This window comes from Neomonachus schauinslandi, unplaced genomic scaffold, assembly GCF_002201575.2.
Source record: "Neomonachus schauinslandi unplaced genomic scaffold, ASM220157v2 HiC_scaffold_32, whole genome shotgun sequence".
Classification (NCBI taxonomy): domain Eukaryota; kingdom Metazoa; phylum Chordata; class Mammalia; order Carnivora; family Phocidae; genus Neomonachus; species Neomonachus schauinslandi.
The window spans coordinates 7,201-26,982 of NW_025408734.1; the positions used below are offsets into that span (position 1 = coordinate 7,201).

The 19,782-nt window shown below is 56.4% G+C and overlaps 1 protein-coding gene across 2 annotated transcripts in view; it reads right to left on the reverse strand.

Annotated features, from left to right (window-relative positions):
- Positions 1-19,782, reverse strand: part of LOC123323619 (lysophosphatidylcholine acyltransferase 1-like) — a 31,492-nt gene that overhangs the window by 2,599 nt on the left and 9,111 nt on the right. Inside the window, exons 4-13 of one of the 2 annotated variants that reach the window (XM_044912054.1) lie at positions 15,133-15,245; positions 13,991-14,051; positions 13,664-13,722; positions 11,544-11,578; positions 10,268-10,322; positions 8,099-8,181; positions 4,873-4,998; positions 4,154-4,307; positions 3,015-3,113; positions 1,314-1,452 (exon numbers count right to left, since the gene is read on the reverse strand). In XM_044912054.1, coding sequence (XP_044767989.1) covers positions 1,314-1,452; positions 3,015-3,113; positions 4,154-4,307; positions 4,873-4,998; positions 8,099-8,181; positions 10,268-10,322; positions 11,544-11,578; positions 13,664-13,722; positions 13,991-14,051; positions 15,133-15,245 — 924 coding nt within the window. The remainder of the gene's footprint in view (positions 1-1,313; positions 1,453-3,014; positions 3,114-4,153; positions 4,308-4,872; positions 4,999-8,098; positions 8,182-10,267; positions 10,323-11,543; positions 11,579-13,663; positions 13,723-13,990; positions 14,052-15,132; positions 15,246-19,782) is intronic. The other variant, XM_044912055.1, reaches the window with a different exon arrangement.

Genomic DNA, 19,782 nt, shown 5'->3' on the forward strand with positions numbered 1-19,782 from the left:
TGGGGGGGGGGGGGAAGGGAAGAGGGGGCAGGGAAGGGGGAGGGGGACAGGAGAGACCCTCTCCTTTTCTCTGCTGCACATGACACAGCAGGCTGTTCTGTCCTTTCAGCTATTCCTGTTTGGGGGAAATCTACAGAAAACATGATTTTGAATTCAGTGGTGTATTCTGGGTACTCTGTGTGAGGGAGATGCTGTTCATCAGAGGATCTGGTTTGGGGACAGGACGAAGCGTCCACGTGAGGACCTGATCTCTGCAAGGCAGCTGTTGTCGAGGGACACGGCCACGCTCTGGAGAGACCAGGCATGCGTGCACGGGAGACCGGGCCACCATCCGAGCCGGTCACGGGGCCCGAGCGGCTCTGAGCCTGTGCATCTCCCAACGGCCCTGGGGCCCAGTCCTGGGGTGCAGAGTGCCCTCCAGGAACTTGGTGACACTCACAGGCCTGGGTGTGGGAGGCGACAGACCTCAGGGAAACCGCCCGTGCTCCTCTGGGGGACACAGAATGACTCACTGGAGAATGTCTGCAGTTGGTCAGTGCTCACTGTGAGCGACCCCAGCACCACCACTATCCAAACGCACCAGGACGCACGGTCTTTGTGCAGGTGGACACACACACACACACACACACACACACACACACTAAATCAACACACACACTCGTGTCTGACATTTGGATGCAATTTTAAAAACACGTCCAAACAAGACATGAACAATGACCTTTTCTGAGCAAATGTCTACTCTTTTTTAGCGAGAATACATTCATTACCAAATGTGCACACTGGCGGGCCCGCCGACGGGGGCTGCCTTCCAGGGATCCTACTGCCCCAGACCCCTTCACCTCAGCCTGCAAGTGGGTTTTTCAGGTCTGAGTCCCTGAGGATCGTAGCTGTCCCAATTTGTGTGGCTAAAACTGATGAGCCACCCCCCCAGCCCACGAGGACATGCCCACTGTGGGCAGTCCCGATGGGGCAGGCTCCCTGCTTCCACAGGGGACCCGGATCATGGACCCCCGTGGGCTGCCTCAGCACACACAGTCTGCAGCCCCCGGGGACAGCGTGCATCTGGGGCTCCAAGCTTGGGCGTTGGATCTGGCTCTATTCGTCCCCTGCACAAATCAGACTCAAAATCCCCTAACCTGTTCCTGCCGGGCTTGGGGAAGAATCTTCCTTCTGGGAATTTTGTGTTGCACAAGACAACATGGTGCCCTGGTGAGCACGCGTGGGCTTCGCTTGCACTGTGTCCCCGAGCCCCGCCTCCTGGGCACACCCCCCGTACAACGGGGCCCTCCTCCCCCTGCTCCCGGGCCACTCACCAAATGTGATTCGCCCTGTCCCCTCCTGGTCGATGGCCCGGAAAAGGTTGGTCACGCTGAGCTCTGCCACCCCTAAGGCAGTCTTGAGGATGCTGGACAGGGCGTCCTCATCGATGTCTCCGTCCTGTGACCCATACATCTGCAGGCAGAGGCCGGCGTCACCCCATGACCCCCCAGCTGTGTAGGCCGTTTCTCCTGCTCACGGGGTTCCCAGCTCTCGAGCAGGCCCTGACCCCACTGGTTCGGGACAGCCGGAACTCCGCTCACAAACGGACGCCCACGGGGTACTGAGCTCTGAGTGCACGGCCCGCCCTCCCACTAGAGGGGCCTCCAGGCAGCAGCGTGTGTCCCCGGGGTCAGGGATGGAGCCGGCACCCTGGGCTTGCTGGCACAGGAACGGGCCTTTGCTCAGTAACACGAACGAGCCACCACCGGGCCTGACCTTCAGGAGGTGGCTGACCCACGGACCCTCCTTCCAACAGCTTCTGCTCTGGTTCTGGCAAGTGACCGAGAGAAAGGCACTGAAGGGCTGGGGCGTGCCGTGAGTCACGGTGTGTGTCCCCTGCAGGGCAAGGATGTCCGCCCCTCCAGGCAGGCCCAGCAAGGCGGCCTTGGGGGGTGCGCCTGCCCCGGATCCACCTCCTTCCATAGCCGGCAAGCCTGCCCCGCAGGCAGGAGCCTCGGCAGGGCTGCCTGGAAAACGGTCTGCTCTGTGTTCTGAGACACAAGCCAAGCACGGCCACTGTTCCCAGAGCAGACTACAAGCGGACAGCAGAGAAGGTACCGGGTTGGGGTCCATCACAATGGGGTGTGCTGAAGGCAGGAGCGCAGAGAGGCCACGAGCCAGGTGCAGGCCTAGGGCCCTCAGAGCTAGACTGCTCAGGCTGGAGGAGGCAGGTCAGGCCTTCCTAGACAGGGCCCACGAAATATCAGTCAGCCGGTTAATTCTCATGGTGTGATCCACATAAGGCACCGTGCACCGAGGGCGTTTCCCAGTGATGCTATGGGGAGGGGCTGCTGGGGTCATAAACAAGGAAGGGGGCATTCTCTAAGCAGTGAGAGACAAGCATCCAGCTGGCTCATACCTCAGGTTCTCATGAATCTGGTTAACGTGAGTTGCACCTGCGAGAAGTACCCATTCTGAGACCCTGACAAAATGTGTTTCTAGGTGAGTAAAGCCAGCCCAGCTCTGTCCTAGCTGACGGTGTCCTGGTGAAGCCAGCCAGGTGAATCCGCAGGTGAGCGGGGACCCCATTATGGGTGTCTCCCAGACTCTGAGAATCCCTGCAGCAGGGGTGAATGGCTCGGCTCTGGACAGGAAGCTCCTTCGCACCCTAAGTCAATGGGCTGATGAAGAGGTCGAGTTGGGAGAGCTGAGAGGTGTGGGGCTGCACAGGATGGCTGTGTGACACCACCTGGCGTGGGGCACTCACCAGCCCTGTCCAGGCACGCTGGAACTCACAAAGACCCTCCTCCATGCCCTTCACGTGAGTGTGGATTACGAACTGCAGGCGGAAATTGATTCGAGGAGGTTTGGGGGCATTTGTACAACAATGGCTGATAGAAGCTTCCGTGAAAATAGCAGTCAGGCACAGAGTACGTCTGCCAGTGATAAGGTGCTGTGAAAATGTAGGCGAGGCCTGCCGTGACCCCGTGTCTCACGGTCCCTACAAATTAAACGCCCCTAAACGCCACACTTGCCTTGAACGCGAGCTGGATGGTGTCCAGAGTCCGGGACGGCCGGCAGACGACAGACAGGGCGACCACGTACTCCCGAGGGTCCATCCTGCCCTCTCCGCTCTGGGAACGAGACACGCCCTCAGGGGACAGCTCAGCCCCTCCCGCGGGTGGGGGGAGCTGGGTTTGAACACTCATTCCTGGACCTTCCCTGCCTCTACCAAAGGAGTATTTTGGAAGAACATTCATAACCAACTGGCTTTTGCAAGGTGGCCACACCACACACCCTTTTTAGGCCGTTATGGTTGATTTTCAGAGTCCAGGAGACTGGTGCACGAAGCGTAAGGAAGTTCATGCCACCTGCTAAGGCTTTCCTTCGAGAAAAACCCCAGCACGTGGCAAGGGGCGTACTCGTGTTCTAAGAACCCAGTCGCATGTGGCAGAGAGGTGAGCGTGTAGAATGAAGGCGGGTCCCGGGCGACGATGTGGTCAATGCCCAGGCCTGGCCCGCTGGACACTCACTGAGCTCCACGCAGCAGGTCCTCAGTGACCCTGGGGGTCACCACGGGACAGGCGCTGCTTCCAACCAACGGGCCACCGCAGTGAGTGGGACAAGCCAAGGGGCGGACCCAGGGCAGAGGCGGCTCCCGGAGCACTGACTCCCACCCCCACGCCCGGTAGGGCCACCCATGTCCAGGGCTGCGCTGGCAAACGTGGACTCCTCATCCAGACACGATGGGTTTCTTGATTACGGGCATGGCTGGCTGACGTGCATGCGGCGCCGCATGGGACAGTCCTCACGCACTTGGCGGAAGGCCGATGGTGGCCCCGTACACCCATCATCGGGAAAGAGGCCCACTACCTAGAAATTCTGGATTTCTGGAGGAGGGAACACTCTTTGATATTTTTAGGCTTTTTAGCGATTCCATTTAAAACCCTAAACTACAGGTTTATCAGCAAATGTCAACTTAAATGTCAAACTTCTACGTGCATTTAAAAGCATGGGAGAAAATAGCCAAGGGACGGGGGGCTGGTCGGGGCAAGGGGGGGCCGCTTTCCCTCTCTACTTCCCCAATCCCCAAACAGTGCTTATTAGGAAACAATACACATACGAAAGCTGGAGGTTTGGCCACGAAAGCCCCCTCCCAGGGTGACGGCCCCACCTCATCAAACAGGGAGAACATGTCCTCCAGCGTGTCTGAGACAGGGACGCCCAGGTACTCCGCAAACTCAGGGAGACCCAAGTTTCCTCCCTTCTGCATCTTGGCGCTTTTGGAGTATTTATCCAGATCTTTCTCAAGTGTTTCTGGCTTTAACCTACACACAAAGAGGGAAAAAGATATTTTTCATTAAAATTACAGAATGCCAAAAATGGGAGATTTACTGTAACGAGACTCAACAAAATATTAAAATTGCTTCTACAGCGAGCAGCAAGTTCATTTTCAACAAAACGTGTTCTAATAACTTGAAGGCACACCATGTATTCCGACACCCTGTCCGCTCTGCGGACCCCCTCGGGCAGGTGGGTGTGACCGTCGGCTGGGACCGCTGCGCTGAGCACGGAGAGTTATGAGACTTCTACGCGGACTGACGTGGACCCGTGGAAAGCTTCCACAAACCCTGAGCACAAGCACCTCTCTCGGCTTGAAGGCCCAGCTGGCCCTCAGCACCCACCGCGATCTCCGGCTTGGTCACCAACAACGGCAAGGGTGGGGGCCCCTGGGAGGGCCTGACACAAGTTTCTGGAAGCTTCCCGTCTTAGAAAAAGCATCTCAGCAGTGCTGTTCAGAACTCTCCCATTCCTGAGCGAACCCCTCTAGCATGGCCAGATAAGCCACGGTGCGTGAGGGAGGGGTTTGAAAAGAAAAAGCGCCACACTCACCCCAGGCCCCTCACCAGCCTGGCAAATTCTAGAAGGCAGGTGTCCGCGGGGAGACGGAGCTGTCCTTCCGCCAGGGCCAGCTGGCAGTCCTCAAACGTGTAGTCGGTTACGGAGATGCCCAGGGCCCTGCAAAGAGGAGGGCGTCTTGGTCAAGCGCCCCCAGAGCAGCAGAGCGAGGAGGATGGCTCAAGGTGACCACGGGAGAGGGAGCTGCATCAAAGTAACACAGGCCCCACTTTCCAGGCCCCTCCCCAGTGGCTCCTGACCCCGTCCACGCGGCAGTGGCACCCATCCCACGTCCCACCGAGACCCCGTGCGTCTGAGGCAGGCCGTGGCTTGTGCGTGAGGACATGCACTTGGGGTCGGCGATCCCTCCCTCTGGGGCTCATGAAGCTTATCTGCAAGTCATGCTTTTGCAGGGGTATCCGCGTGCTAATTTTGTGGCCCCCATAAACCTTGTTTTAGTTAAACAGGAAGAAATTGCTAAGAATACAGGTGGTGTCCAGGGCGGCCGTGCAGGCCACGGAAAGAACAACTTCCCGAGAACGTGGGAGGCCCACGCGGAGCCGCAGCTGGAGGTCGGCAGCTTCGCTCCGGAAAGCCCCGGGGAGTCGGCGGCGCTGGGGTGAGGAAAGAACTCCAGGAAGCAGGAGGAAGTGTCCAGAACGAAGCCAACGTTTAAGACTGGACTAAAGCACAGGAATCTGTGAAGATGTCTGCCAGGCCGGTGAACCGTTCCCGAGCCTGTAGGGGCTCGTCAGGCGGCCGTGAGTAGTGCTCTGTCCTTTCGGCTGCTGGGAGCCCAGCAAGGCCGTCTCCTGCCATTCCATCAGAGAAAGCCCCAGCAGATGGCAGAAGCCCTCGCCGCAGCCTGTGCTCCGTGAGATAAAGCCGGGAAGGCCTTGTGGGAGGGACACCCTGAAAACTTCCCCTGGGTCTGGACACATGGAGGAGGACAGGCTTCGTCCCTCCAGGCTGTCCACAGACAGGAAAAACCCTCTCTCCCATCCGCTCCCACGTGTCCCTCCCCAAGAAGGGGCGTCTGGCAGGCCAGAACCCGGGGGAAAGAGGGGGGAGGCGATGGGGGTCCAAGCAGGGGCGCTATGGCCCCGGGCGCTCGCCCCAGGGTGCTGCGGGACCAGAGTTCTCACACTCGCCCACAGAAGCACCCTGCCACACAGATGTCTGCACTGGGAGCCACTGGGTGGCGAGCACTCTGAACGCTGACATGCACAGAAAGACAATGTTTCAAGTCCACATCTGGCACTAAACATGAATGCTTAGCAGTGGACCCCAAAGTCCAATCACATAGAACCTGGGGCTCCCCCAAGCTTTGCGGTTAGCTGAGTATTACTGTGGTTTCCACCCTCCTAGGAAGCAAGCGTGCAGCTGGTGTCAAGGATACCACCCCACCGGGTGTCTAACTTGGAAGCTCAACTCATCTTAGGGGTGACCGGGGGTCGCCTTCATCAGGGCTGGCGGTGCCCCAAAGTCAGAGCTCAGCCATTCTAAAGAACTGCATCAGATCTCATGAAAAATGCCCTTCTTCTATTAAAGGAAACAATGGTAGAAAATGTGCCAAGTATTTAAAACTAAGCCCCCTCCCCCAATAACCGAATGGGCTTTTAATCATCTCCACAGTAGTTCCTCCCTGCCATGACGGTACCGTGCAATTGTGGCTAGGACACAGGGGCTTCGAAGTCTTTCTTCCACAGCTAGTACGACCCCGCTCGGCAACCGGGGTACCGTCGTGTGGGGACAGAAGCTAGGATTACCAGGAGCATCTCGGGTTATCCCCCAAGGAGGCAGGAGGAGGCGCACTCGGGCTGCCCGCGATGCTCACGGGGCCTGGGCCGTTCTCGGTGGGTGCAAGGACCCACTTCCACGTTTCTGGGTTCTCCCATGGCTGCTGGGGCAGGGGGATGCCCAGTGGCTAATCTGCCCTTTTCCATTCGATGTTAAGATGCTTCTCTTCCGTTAACATAGAGAATTTATGATATATATTTTTTTCTAACATAATTAGCTAATTTATTTGAATGTGATCTAAAAAAATTTACACCTAACCTGTCAAACCTTTAATTCCATGGAGATTATTTCTTTATCAAGAGGTTGAACACCCTGACTTCCCCCAAATTGAGAGTGCATCCTGACAGCCGACTGCTCTCCATGCGTCCTGGTGTGGGATTCCGAGAGTGAGCAGATGAATTCTGGTGAGTGGATGCCCGAGGAGGCTGGGGGCGCTCCACTGGCCTCTGTCCCTAGCACCTACCTTCCTGAGGGGCGTGCGGACAATGTCTGAATACCCTGCAAAGTTTCAATTTACATATGTTGAGGTTATAATTTTGCTTAGTACAGTCTCACAGAATACATGAATGTGGGCGGTCTGATGGGCACACAGTGAGGGGATGGGGCTGACTTCACACCTCGGTCACACCAGCTCGGCCACAGTGCAGGGAAAACCCCTCCAGAGCCACATGAACCTCCCACGAGGCGGGGGGGCATGCCTGTGGAGCCGCTGAGAACCGCCCCCCCTGCACCACGGTGGCCAAACGCAAAGGCGGCCCCTGCTGCCCGGGAGCAGAAGAGAGGAGGAGAGAGAAGACGGGACAGGGCAGGTGAGGGTAGGAAGGTAGGAAGAAACGCAGGGCGCAGGCTGATGTCACCCCATCCAAGACAGCCGGGAACGGTGTGGAATCAGGAAGCAAGAAACTTCGAATGGCACGCTCACTTGTCGTGGAATTAGCGCACATTATCTTAGGAGATCAGCGTATAGTTCCCACACTGAATCTGGTAAGATGGAATAAGAGCACCAGCAAAGACCACACGAGCAGATGAAGAACGTGAAGAGGAAGATCGTCCCGCGGGCTGCCAGGCAGAGCTAGCATCCCCATCGCGTGCACAGACCCGGCACCCTGGTGACCGGTTCCTACCACACAGGTGAAATTTATGAGGTTAAGTGACGATGACGCAGATCCAGAAGCAGGACCCGGCAGAGACCGGGGGTGCAGAGCGGCCAAGCACAGCGCCTGCCCACACGCACAGTCAGCACTTACTCATTCGCTTCTGCAAAGACCTGTTTTCCGAATGCCACTGTGGTTTGTGCCATGCTAAGGAGGAACCAGCCCATGCATGGGCACCCTGATACGCCGAGGGTTCCCAGGGGACGAGGGTGTTCGGAGGACGCCGTGGACTCTGGCTCTGACACAGCACGACGCGGGGCACTCACTCGGCCATGACGCGCCGCACGTTGCTGGCGTACAATGCGGGGTCCTTCTTCTCTTCCTCCGAAGGGCTGTACACGGGGAGGAACTGAGCACAAAGAGAGCTGCGTTACTTCCATGCGCATCACAAGCCCACCACAGTGCAGTCGTGAGTCTAACACAATGAAGAGCTGTCAGAGCAGCTTCCATCAGAACCACCTTCAATGTGGCCACAGTGTGCACGCACACGCACATAAGCACAAGCACACATGTACATGCGTGTGAACACAACCCACGCTTCCTCAGGACCGCTCGCTCCCCCGAGACAGAAGCTCGTGCTTGCCAGGGCACTCTGTATTTCTAATTTCACACGGAAGCCTTCTCTCGGGGTGCACAAGAATTACATGTGTGCTCCTCTTTCTAAAAGTCTCCGCTTGTGTTGGGGAGAACACAACACATTGTTAAATAAGCCCCACACTCGGCTGCCAACTCCACTGTGCAGAAAGGCAAACATCACTGAGCCCTTTTTCTTTAATACAGACACACAACAATACGGGGATACCCCGAAGCCTTATCAGTTCCCACCACGTGGTTTCAGGCATTCCCCGCCACTGTATACCACACACCATGGAAATCGTGGCAGGTGCTCCCGTCAGCACTGATACCTGTCAGCAGAGAACGAGTGAAGACACTTAGAGGGGTTTCAGAAAGTCAGAGTTTCCTTTAAACTCTGAAAACTGTGGGGATGCCTGGTGGCTCAGTTGGTCAAGCATCTGCCTTCGGCTCAGGTCATGATCCCGGGGTCCTGGGATCGAGCCCCGCATCGGGCTCCCTGCTCGGCGGGAGGCCTGCTTCTCCCTCTGCCGCTCCCCCTGCTTGTGCTCGCTCACTCTCTCTCTCTCTGACAAATAATTAAATCTTAAAAAATAAAAACCAACTCTGAAAACTGGAACTGAGGCCTGAAATAGAGAAGTGCACACTGGAGGTGTCCTCCCCTGAGCCCGCTGCACGGCTGCTTCCCAGCCAGCCGCAGACGAGCCACATATAACATTCTACGTGGATGGCTGCCACCCTTGGACTCGGGCCAGGGACCTTTCGGCTCAGTGTGTTGTAATTAAGTGGCTTATGTTGTACTGAAGTGAAAAATCTGGAACCTGGCTGAAATCCATGTAAATTCAGTGCAGCTCTGCAACTTTTATCAGAAGGTAGCAAACTGCCTCATTAAACCCTTTCCGTTGTGTTCGGGCTCCCTTTTCAGGAGCACAGTAGCCGACTGATTCCCTTTTAAGAAGAGACTCTATTCCTCATCCACTTGGATAAAACGTACACGCTACACAAACGTGGCTAATGAATTGAGCCGAGAGAATGGGTACCATGACTTTGGGACATACAACGGGCTGAAAGCTGGAGGCAGGTTATGTGATCTGTCCACGGACTAGACAGAGAATGACAGAACGACAGATCTGCCATATGAATCCGGCAGCATCGGTATCATGTAAAAATGCCGAGACATAATTCACTGCACATGTGCCAATTTTAAATGCCTTTAAGCTACGCTAACCATAATAAAAGAAGGGTTTAACTTCCTTGTTGATTTTTAAAGACCTATTTGATTCTTGCAAAATCATGCAAGAGACACAATGTGACTGATGAAAAACCACAGGGAAGTACCTCTGAGGAGCAGAGAGAAGTGGAAAGATTTCAAAGCAAGACAGATGACACACAATGTTGTATTTGTACGGACAGCAACGTGACATGTAGCACATCGTGTCTGTGTAGATACCAACACTATCTCTAGAGATGCCCACATCTCATTGTATCTGCAGACGCTAGTAAAGCCTCACGGCCACACAGATAACATCATGTTGTCTTCGTACAGACACCGACAGAACACCGCATCCACAACGTAACACTGTGTAACATTGTATGCACACAGATGCACGTGGCCAACGTAACAGGGGATCGCTCCGCATGGGGGCCGGCGCCGACAGACATTCCGTAACAGCGGATCTGCACAGACTCTGCCAAAGGTTGCCTAACACTGTATGTGCACAGGGAACAGCATGTACGTTATAGCTGTGCAGACCCCGACGTAACATTGTACCACATTGCATCTGGACAGCTTACACAGCACTCTGGCTCTGCATCTTTACAGACCCGCGCGTAACGCTGTTTAACACTGCATCTGTACGAACCTCGATTTCCACTCGATTGTGGAACTGACACAGTGTGAGCCACAGGATTTTCAACCTTAAAAATGAACAAACAGATTTACAGCATTGGTTAAAAGATTCTCAATGTCTTTTAATTAAATTACTTCCAATTCTGGAGCAAACTCCCCAGACGCCTGTCCCCTGCAGAGGGCACTACTGGGCAGTTAATTTGCTCAGGGGGTGCCGTGCCTCCCTCAGCCTAAAGCCGAGCCTTACAACACTGTAATGAGGATGGGGCTACTCTTACTAATCAGGGTTCCTCACTGTCCCAACAAATGCACCCACTCCTGCAGCTCTCCTTTGCCCTGCATGCCCCCATTTCCCAAGTGTGTCTTCTGGCTCAGGAAACCTCCTCTACGTGACACTGTCCCAGACGTGGCTGTCCCCAGGCAATGCAGACTCAACAGGCCCTGAGTCATGCCACCCCCAAGGCCGGCCCCAGAACTCCTGACCTCAGAACCGGCATCACCACCCTTTATTTGCAGAAGCTGGGAATGGGGAGCCATCTGGAGGCTCTTGTCCTTGGGCCGTTGCTCCTCTCCGCAGTGGACAACTGTCCTCTTAACTCTCTCTTGTACATACCCGACTTCTGCCCTATCACTGCCAGGCCCAAGCCTGGCTACCAAGGCCCAAAGGAGCCCTTCCCACCTTTCTCCCAGCGGCCCCCTGGCTTCTCACCCTCCACCCTCCACACTCTGGCCTCAGCAGTGTTAGCACCAGCAACCCACATATGCTGCCCCTCGGGGCACCTCCCCTCCCCAGCATCCGTTCCAAATGCCGTGCCCAGGGGAGGGCTCTGCCTGGCCCCACCACCCACCCTTCTGCTGCACCAGGTCGAAGGCTGGCACCACGGAGGCCTGCTGTCCTAGAACCCGAGCCTCCCCCGTGCAGCTGTTTAAGAGGAGCGTCCCTGCAGCTCCCCTTTCTTTTCCAGGAGCTGTGGGGTGCGGTGCGGATGGGATGGTGGCCACTGAGCCAACAGGCACACGTGGGGACGAAAGAGCACTCACAGTCACCTTCCCTCTGGAGTTGAAGACCATTAACTTGGGTCCTGGAACCCAGGAGTGTGCGAACAGGCCAGGCTTGCACACTTAGTTTTCACAGTGGGCAGACCCTGACTGCTGTCAGACAGCAGTGGGTTATGTGTTCTGAGGACCCACATTTGCAGAAGTGCCCAGAATGCAGGGCAGTCACTTGAGCGGCCCCTGTGCTTTCCCAGCAGGACAGGACACACAAGGCACTACAGGGTCTGACTTACGCTCCGGGGCCTTGCCAGGTCCACGTGATGGTGTCCTGGGGGCAAGAAAGGAGCAAAATGAATCACAGCTGGAAATCAGGCGCCCGGAGTTCCCTCATGAGCCCTTCCTTCCACGGTGTGCCCACCCTCTGTCCTGGCCCTCAACCTGGCCCACCTCTGACCCCAGAGATGCTGGTACCCTTCTTCCTCCCAAGCCCACTCTGGGACAAGGGAGCAGATGGGTGCTCACCACCTCCAGGCCACCCAGACACACTCCTCTCCTCCCAAAGCTCCAAGGTCCACAATTCTGACGTCCGCCTGAGATGCTGCCCCAGTTCCGTTTTCTGCCCTCCCCTGTGTTCAAGGCATCCCTGCCAATATCAGTCCACAGCGCAGGAACCTGCTTTTTGCGAGCAGTCCCCGTGACACCTGCCCTGTCATCACCATCACCTGCCACATGAGGCTCATTCCAACCCACACCCACCTGTACCCCCAAGGCCCTGGCCTCCACTCTGGGCCAGAGACGCCTAGCAGATGAGCTGAGGCTTGGGAGGGAGCAGAAGAAACCACTGCAGAGCCCCAAGCGTGCCCAGGACCCCGAGTGTCGTGGGCGCCCCCCATCTGCAGTCTTGGCTGCTGCACCAGCCACCTAGGTGGGGACGTGGGAGAACACACACCGTTTCTACCCTGACACTGGGCTTCTTTCTACCGAAACCCTGATACCCACCTGCTGGCTTCCCATGGACTCCTGAAAAGCCCCCCACCACAAGGGCTTCCCCGGCCCCCGACCTGCCCTCAGCCACTCGTCCTCCACACGGGCCTGCACGCAAAGCTGTTAGTGGTGGTTCTCCCTGAAGCTAGGCCGCTGAAGAACGCGACACAGACTGATGGGATGAGTGAGCAAAGCAGCTGTTCTGCTTCTCTGACAACTGAGAACCCAGTAGAGGCAATCTGCTTAAAGTAAGTTGACGAAACAAGCTTAAAGAAATACAAAATCTAGAATTCCACACACTGACCATTCTCTTAGTCTCAGACGCTGGCTAATGAATGCACCTCTTCAGAGTTTCCGGTGTGCACGTCACAGTCATTTTATCTGTCAGTTTGTGCGGCTACGGGTTCTGACCGACATCTACCGACTGACCCCTTGGAGAATCTCTTCTGTGCCGTGTGCACCTGTAGGCACAGGGTCTGGTGTGCAAACCTGGGACCCTCCGGGTCTGGCCCAGAGATGGGGGGCCGGCCCCTCATGCCCACAGATGTCACACGTAATTCTGCCTCCATCTAGGCTAGCAACTCCAGACCGCACCATGTTGTGACTGCTGAGTTTCTTTTTTGTCGTCATGAAGACGCACCATGACAGGGAGAAAGCTCAGTGCAGTGAACAAATCCAACTCACGTGTCCCCCATCAAGAAAGAGTCCAGTGCACCCGCGTCCACGCAGGGCCCGGGGACACGAGTCTCAGCGGTGAGAGCCCGGTGCTGATGCAGGGGCAAGGACATCCACCAGGACGGGGTCACGGCAGAAGTGAGATGCAGCCGGCGCCGAACAGCACCCACCGGAGCTCGATGCCTGCCCTGGGGAGCGCGGCCCACTGAACCAGATGCGTGTGGCACGTTCACAGGGCCCCCGGGGGAAGGGACAGCTGCGGATGCTCAGACAGACACGCGGTGGGGCTCTGACCACAACCCGCGGAGGCTTCTTCCGGCCTTCCTGCCTCCCCCGAGCTGGGAGTCCGTCAAGATCACCCAGGCACTCGGAGCCCCAAACACCCCCTCTTTTACTTTGCTCTGACATAACAAGCGAAGACCTCCGCACACAGAGGCATATTCAATACAGAGTCGCTTACGCCTTTCCCGCCCGCTGCCCCCAGCCTTTCAGAACTTAGATTCTCTCAATGCTCCTGTTTCCCAGGTGAACAGGGAGCTAAGGCTGCTGAGGACGAAGGCGGATGGCTCACATCAACTCGGCAGGACCGATCAGCGGGGAGGAAGGGCCACCGCTCCATGACCCGTGACAACAGCCCTTCCTGCACGAACACTGGAGTGGTCCTGGAATCGCGGATTGGCTAGAAATGACCCACTGAGGCGCCGGGAATTCGCATTCCCAGGCAGGTCACTGTAACCCCAGGAAACACACTGACCAGTTTATTCGGGTACCGTAGAGCCACAGGCTGCACGGGAACTCCAGGGATGAAGGCACCTGGGGGAAAAGGGGCGTCATCTTACTTCGAGGGCAGAGCTCCTCCGCCGGGGGCCCGTCTCATGCTGGTCCCGGAGGAAAGCAGCGTTTCTGCCCCCCTTCCTGGTGAATGGTCACGGGGTGCCTGGAAGGCTCCCTCAACATGGGTGTTGGCCGTGTCATGTCAGGAAGACCGCAGGCTTGCAGCCCTGCCCTGCAGGGAACGGGCCCAGGAGTGTCTCCCCCACTTTGCTCAAGGAGGAAAACAGAATTTAAGAAAATTACATACCAGGCTTGAAGGTAATTAGGCAGGTCCTGTTGGTACATGTTCCTTCTGGAAAAATCATTATCTTGGAATGAAAAGAAAAAAAGGTCAGCCTTAAAGGAACAGAATCCAGAATACGGTCTATTTTCTCCACTGCTGAGATGCTTTAATCACACTTACTCAAAACGGCTTAGATGCATGATGGAAGCATGTGTGGATTTCCTAAGTGTAAGTTCTATTAAGATCTGGAAGCAATGCAAACATGCAGACAGCACACGCCTCCTCAGAGCGTGCGTGGGGGTGATCACGGCCACTGTGAGGCCGAGCTACCGCTGCCTGGACGCCCTGGCAGCACGCAGCCTCCCCCCCCCTGGGGCAACGCGGGACAAAGGCACACAGAGGAGGGCTCAGCGAAGGGCGCTCGGCTGACGGAATCGGGACCAGGGCTAGAACCGAGGCACAGCTGGGCCAGCAACCAGAAACACTGCAAAACCAGCGGTTAAACACCTCCCCCACTGGAACCCCAAATTACTCGGACTCGTACTGACCTCCAGCCACACGATATAAACTAAACTCTCCCCCCTGCACCGGAAACTACAGCCCACGTGGCTGCATCCGGAGGTGGGGCGCCAGGCACCCTGAACGTCGTGGCCCCGAGGGGCTGCCCGTGGGCGGGGGTGCCTGGCAGTCAGGCCTTCCAATGTTCTCTGAGCACCCAGAACCTGGACAGTCCCGGGGAGCTCAGCTTCTCAGGCTCGGCTCAAGGAAATACAGCTGACACTGGCTGAGGCCGCCGCCCTGCTGCCCGCGACAGGCCTTCCTCACGCCCCCTCGGGCGCCGGGCACATGTGGGCAAGCTCCGCCTCACGGACCGGCGCACTCGTCAGATGTGAGACTGTGCCAAGCGCGAGGGCAGGAGGTCACAAGCAGAGTCATTTCAGTAAAGATGCTTTGGGAACTTGAGATATGCATGAGAACGGTCTTCTCGTTTGTTTCAATTTTCAAATTTTAGGGCCAAAAGTACCTGACACTTAGCACAAACTTGAATTCACATGCTCATCAAACAAAATGAAAGAAAACGAACCTGGCCCCCAGGGAAGGCCCCCATCTCTAGGCTCACATCTTCCGGAATAAGTCTGCTCAAAACGCAAGCAGGACTGCATTACCTGTGGCCACTTTCCATTCGACTGTGCCCGCCTCCTGATCTCCTCCACGGTCTTTCTTCGGGAATCCTGGTCCGACCGGGACACGAACACTGGCCGGATGTACTTTATCAGAGCTGGAAGGGGAGGAGGGGCCTTCGTTGGGAACCATGGCACCTGCCGCAGCAGGACTGGAGGGACAAGGGCTGCCCATGGCAGGGGGGCACACGCGAGCCCCCAGAGATGCCCCGAGGGCAGCACTGTCTCCGAGGGTGGGTGGGTTGTTGGGTCAATGTCTGATCATGAGGGGATCAGGAAAATCACAGAAGCTCCCTCCCACGATGGCACGAAACCCCACAACCTGCGAAGTCCAAAGTAACGACACCGGCGTCCACAGGCTGTAAAGCAGGAGAAAGCAACGAGAAGAGGCTGGCAGAGGAGGGCGTTGGCGGGGCAAGGGCTCCAGAGTCAGAAGGGCCCGAGGCGCATGGCTTAAACCCCACCATCCTGTTATGTGTAGACCTGTCTCCCTCAAAGACACAGGCTGACGTGCTGACCCCAGGTACCTAGGCCTGTGACTGTATTTGGAAATCGGGTGCTTGCAGATGCAACTGAGCTAAGATAATGTAGTGTTGGAGTAGGGTGCACCCTGACCCACGCCCAGCGTCCTCTCAAGGAGGGAGAGACATGGGTGTGCACGCAGGGAAAAGGCCACGGGACGGCAGAGGCCAAGACCGGAGTGATGTGACCAGAGCCACTGGACGCCGGGGATGGTGGGGAACCGCCAGAGGCTGCGGAGGCCTGGCACGGCCTCTCCCCAGAAGCTGCCCTGCTCACACCTTGACTCTGGGCTCCCGGCCCCCAGGACAGTGTGAGAACCAACATCTGCTGTCTTCAGCGGCCCGGTGTGCGGCCCTCTGCCGGGGGCGTCCCAGGACACTCATACAGCTGCGGTCCTAACTGGCTCGGCACAGGGGGCCCACGGCCCTGCCGGGGTGGCAGGTCAGTGCCCTCGTGACCAGTTGCTTTCTCCTGCTTTACAGCAGCAACCAGCACACGGTTCTCGCGCAAGAGGATCTGAAGGTGGGGAGACACTTCTTAGAAGAGAAAGCCCGAACTGACAGGACAGTCATCCTGAGGGAGGGTGTCCTCCCCAGGAAGGAGCAGTAGGTGGCCTGGCAGCCGGGCATCCCCACGGGTGAGACACGTCCCCGCTGGGCGCAACATCAGCTCGGACTTCCGAGTGTTCTAACTACTCGCAAGAATGACATGTGACTCTTCTTTCTGGGAGGTCTTCCAAAAGACAAAGAGAAAACTCATTTAAAAAAAAGGAACAAAACTATCTCGTCAGGTCCACGGGACTCAAAATCTAAGCTGCATGTGGGTCTCGGTGATGTTTTCGTCCGGCATCTGGAAACTTCTTTCCCCGATGCATCGTTCTTGCCAATTCCTTCCGACTCTGGAGTGACACGTGGGGAAAGGGCCGAGGGGATCCCCCGCAGGACAGGACGATGGGAAGGCGCCCAGCTTCCCATTGTCCACACCAGCTCCGCACAGTCTTCCCAGGGCGGGAGAGAAGGGCTGCAGGCTGGCTGGTCTCCCTGAACAGCGTTCCCCTTTCCTGGCGACACGGATGAGGACGGCTCTCCGCCACTCATGGACGAGCCTGGAGCTCCAGGCAGAGGTGGGGAGCGGCTTTCTGGGCTCCGAGGATGACGGGGCTTCATCCCGACTGAAATCTCAGACTGCACCTCTCTCTGGGAATCCCCAGGTGAATACCCACACTGGAGACCTCACAACTGAAGAGCTTGCTTCTGAGGACAGAGAGGAAATGTGGCTGCCCGCCGGGTAAGCCCCAGCGGTGCTGTCAACGAGGGGCCGGGCAACAAGACCGTGAGCCGGCTCTGTCATCTCTGACACTGAGCACCAAACCTCCTCAGGTCTGTAAATGCCCAGGGGCCCATATCAAGGACACTGAAAGTAAACCAACAATGTAACAATGAGAAAGATCACTGGGCTGATTACTCTAACTGGTATTTACAAATCTGAAGGTGAAAATATTTTGAATATTTTTAACATTCATCTCTTCACCAAAGTCGTGAGCTGTCAAAGGGTCCAAAAGCTTCGTGCTTTAAACAACAAGGACAAGAGGAACCAGAAGGAACGGCCAGCGAGACCCCCCTGCGACGCAGGAATCCAGGCTTGCGTCACAGGGTGTGTTCTGGTCACGCATGGTGGGAGAAGCCCTCAGCTGCATTCCTGGGGGAGAGTCCCTTTCAGGTGTATTTACCTTCAAAACCCAGAGAAAAGGAATACAATTTGGGATGTGCCATATATGAGTTCTAATTAAAATCTATAATAAATGGGTCCATCGCCACTCCTTCACTCTTATTGCTATGCTATCCCTGAAATGAGTGGGAATCTAAGTCTACATGAAGGACCCCCGCACACAGAGGACATGTTGGTGGCCCTCCCTTCTGACACCCCAAGGTTAAGGTCAGTGATGTGGGGCATGGAGCTCAGCTCTGACCTTGCAGCCCCCAGCACATTCAGCCAACGGAGTTGGCTTTCGAACCCTGACCTTGGGAAGTGGATGAGCAGGTCCAACTATGAGCCTCCATGATTCTAACTTGTGACTCGAGCCATAATTGAAGGCAAGGTTTTGAGAAGGCTTTGCGTAATTTGTACACAAATGAGGGGGAGATAACATGCCCCCCCAAATCCCAGCACTTCCCCAGAATGCTGACATTCCACAGCCTGAAGCTTAAAACTTAGAATAAGAAATCGGAACAAAATTGCAAAATTGAAATAGCTTCCTGCGTCCTTTGCCAGGGACCACACTGCTCTATACTTAGGAGCCTGTGATGACCTTCTAGCATTATTAAAGTGAAACGCATATTTGCTAATTACCAGAGTCTCTGCCTGGCTTTCAGAAAATTCTCGGTTTAACCCGACTTTCCAGGCACATGACATATAAACCTTTATTTGGATAACCAGGCTCAAAATTACTGGCCCTATACGTCCATGGCCAGCGTCCCCGTGTATCTGCACACCTTCCACAGGAAGTTCCGCAAGGGGAGGGCTAGCCTGCCGGCTCTGTGGGACAGCTGCCTTCATTTCACTTTGGTTCTGTAACTGCCAGCACTGAAACCACCTTGGCTGAGACCGTTAGGTCTAAATGGAGGATCTGTGTCCCCATTCCCAGGGACAAGACCACGGAGGGTCCTAACTGCTCACCACCCCTCTCTGCTTTCCACCATGTGAGCACACAGCGAGAAGGTGGCTGTCTGCAGCCCAGAAGAGGCTCTCGCCAGAACCCCACCCTGCTGGCCCCCCTGATCCCGGACTCCTGGCTTCCAGGAGCGTGGACATGAACGGCTGCTGTTTAAAAGCCACCCACCGTGTGGTGCTTTGTGACAGCTATCTGAGCAGACACCCTCTGATCCACAGTCAAGTAAATGCTGGTTAGCATCTCTTTGGCCAAAAGCACACAACGTATTGGGCCCCCGCAGAATGTCCCACTTACTAGAAAGACAACATAAAACGTACACAATGTTCTCTCTTAACTGTCACCTGAACAGTAACATGAGTTGGGGAACTCAGGAGAATTCAGAGAAGGCGGACAGAGTGAGGACCTTCTGCCCCTGCAGCTCTGGCCCCAGGACCACGCACCTCCCGCCCGGACCAGCCCTGCTCCAGACTCCACTGCGGACATGCTCAGCATGACATGCCCACGGTCTAAACAGTGAGGGGTGGGCAGAGGAGAGTGACAGTGGGGTGGCCCCCCCCCCCAGGAGCAGCCTGGAGGAACCAGGGCTGGGTGGCAACCCCTGGCGCAGAAACCAGGGGGATGAGAACAGGAACAGGTAGGCCGGCCCTGCAGGGCACCTGGCAGCTCCGGCGTGGGCCCGGCCGGGAGGAGGAAGGTGCTTTCATTTGTGGGCTTTGCAGACGCAATTAGTTATGCACCTGGAGATGAGATTACCCTAGACCATCCAAGGACAAGTGTCCTTGTAAGAGACATACAGGGAGACACACATGGGGGAGGCCTGTGAGGAGGGAGGCTGGGGCGGTAAAGATGCGGCCACGAGCCCAGGACTACCCAGGGTGCCAGGAGCTGCACCAGGAGATGGAAGAGGCAGGAAGGACCTTCCCCGAAAGCCTCCAGAAGAAGCGAGGCTTTGGACACTTTGGCCTTAGATTTTTGGCTCCAGAATTGTGAGAGTGTAAGTTTCTGCTTTCTTAAGCCACCAGCTGGGTAATTTGTCACGTGGCCGAGGGACACCTGCACACCTGGGCTTTTGGTCCCATAACCAGGGCACTGAGACACACACACTTCTAGGACCGTGTGACACAGACCCTGCACGCCAGGGACAAAACGTGAGCAGGGACTTCGACACATGACGTTTGAGGGCACTTGTGTGTGAACCAAAAATAAAACCCACAACAACTAACGTTGCAGAGGAAACCACAACAAAGGAAACAGAAGAGACTCAAGGACAAATGCCTATTTCATGTGGGTGTGACCTGCATGGACCAGCACGATGGAGGGGGCTCACCCACTCCAGGGGGGGACTCGCTCACTCCCAGCAGGATGGGGGGGGCTCGCCCACTCCAGGGTGGGGACTTGCTCACTCCCAGCAGGAGGGGGGGGTCTTGCTCACTCCCAGCAGG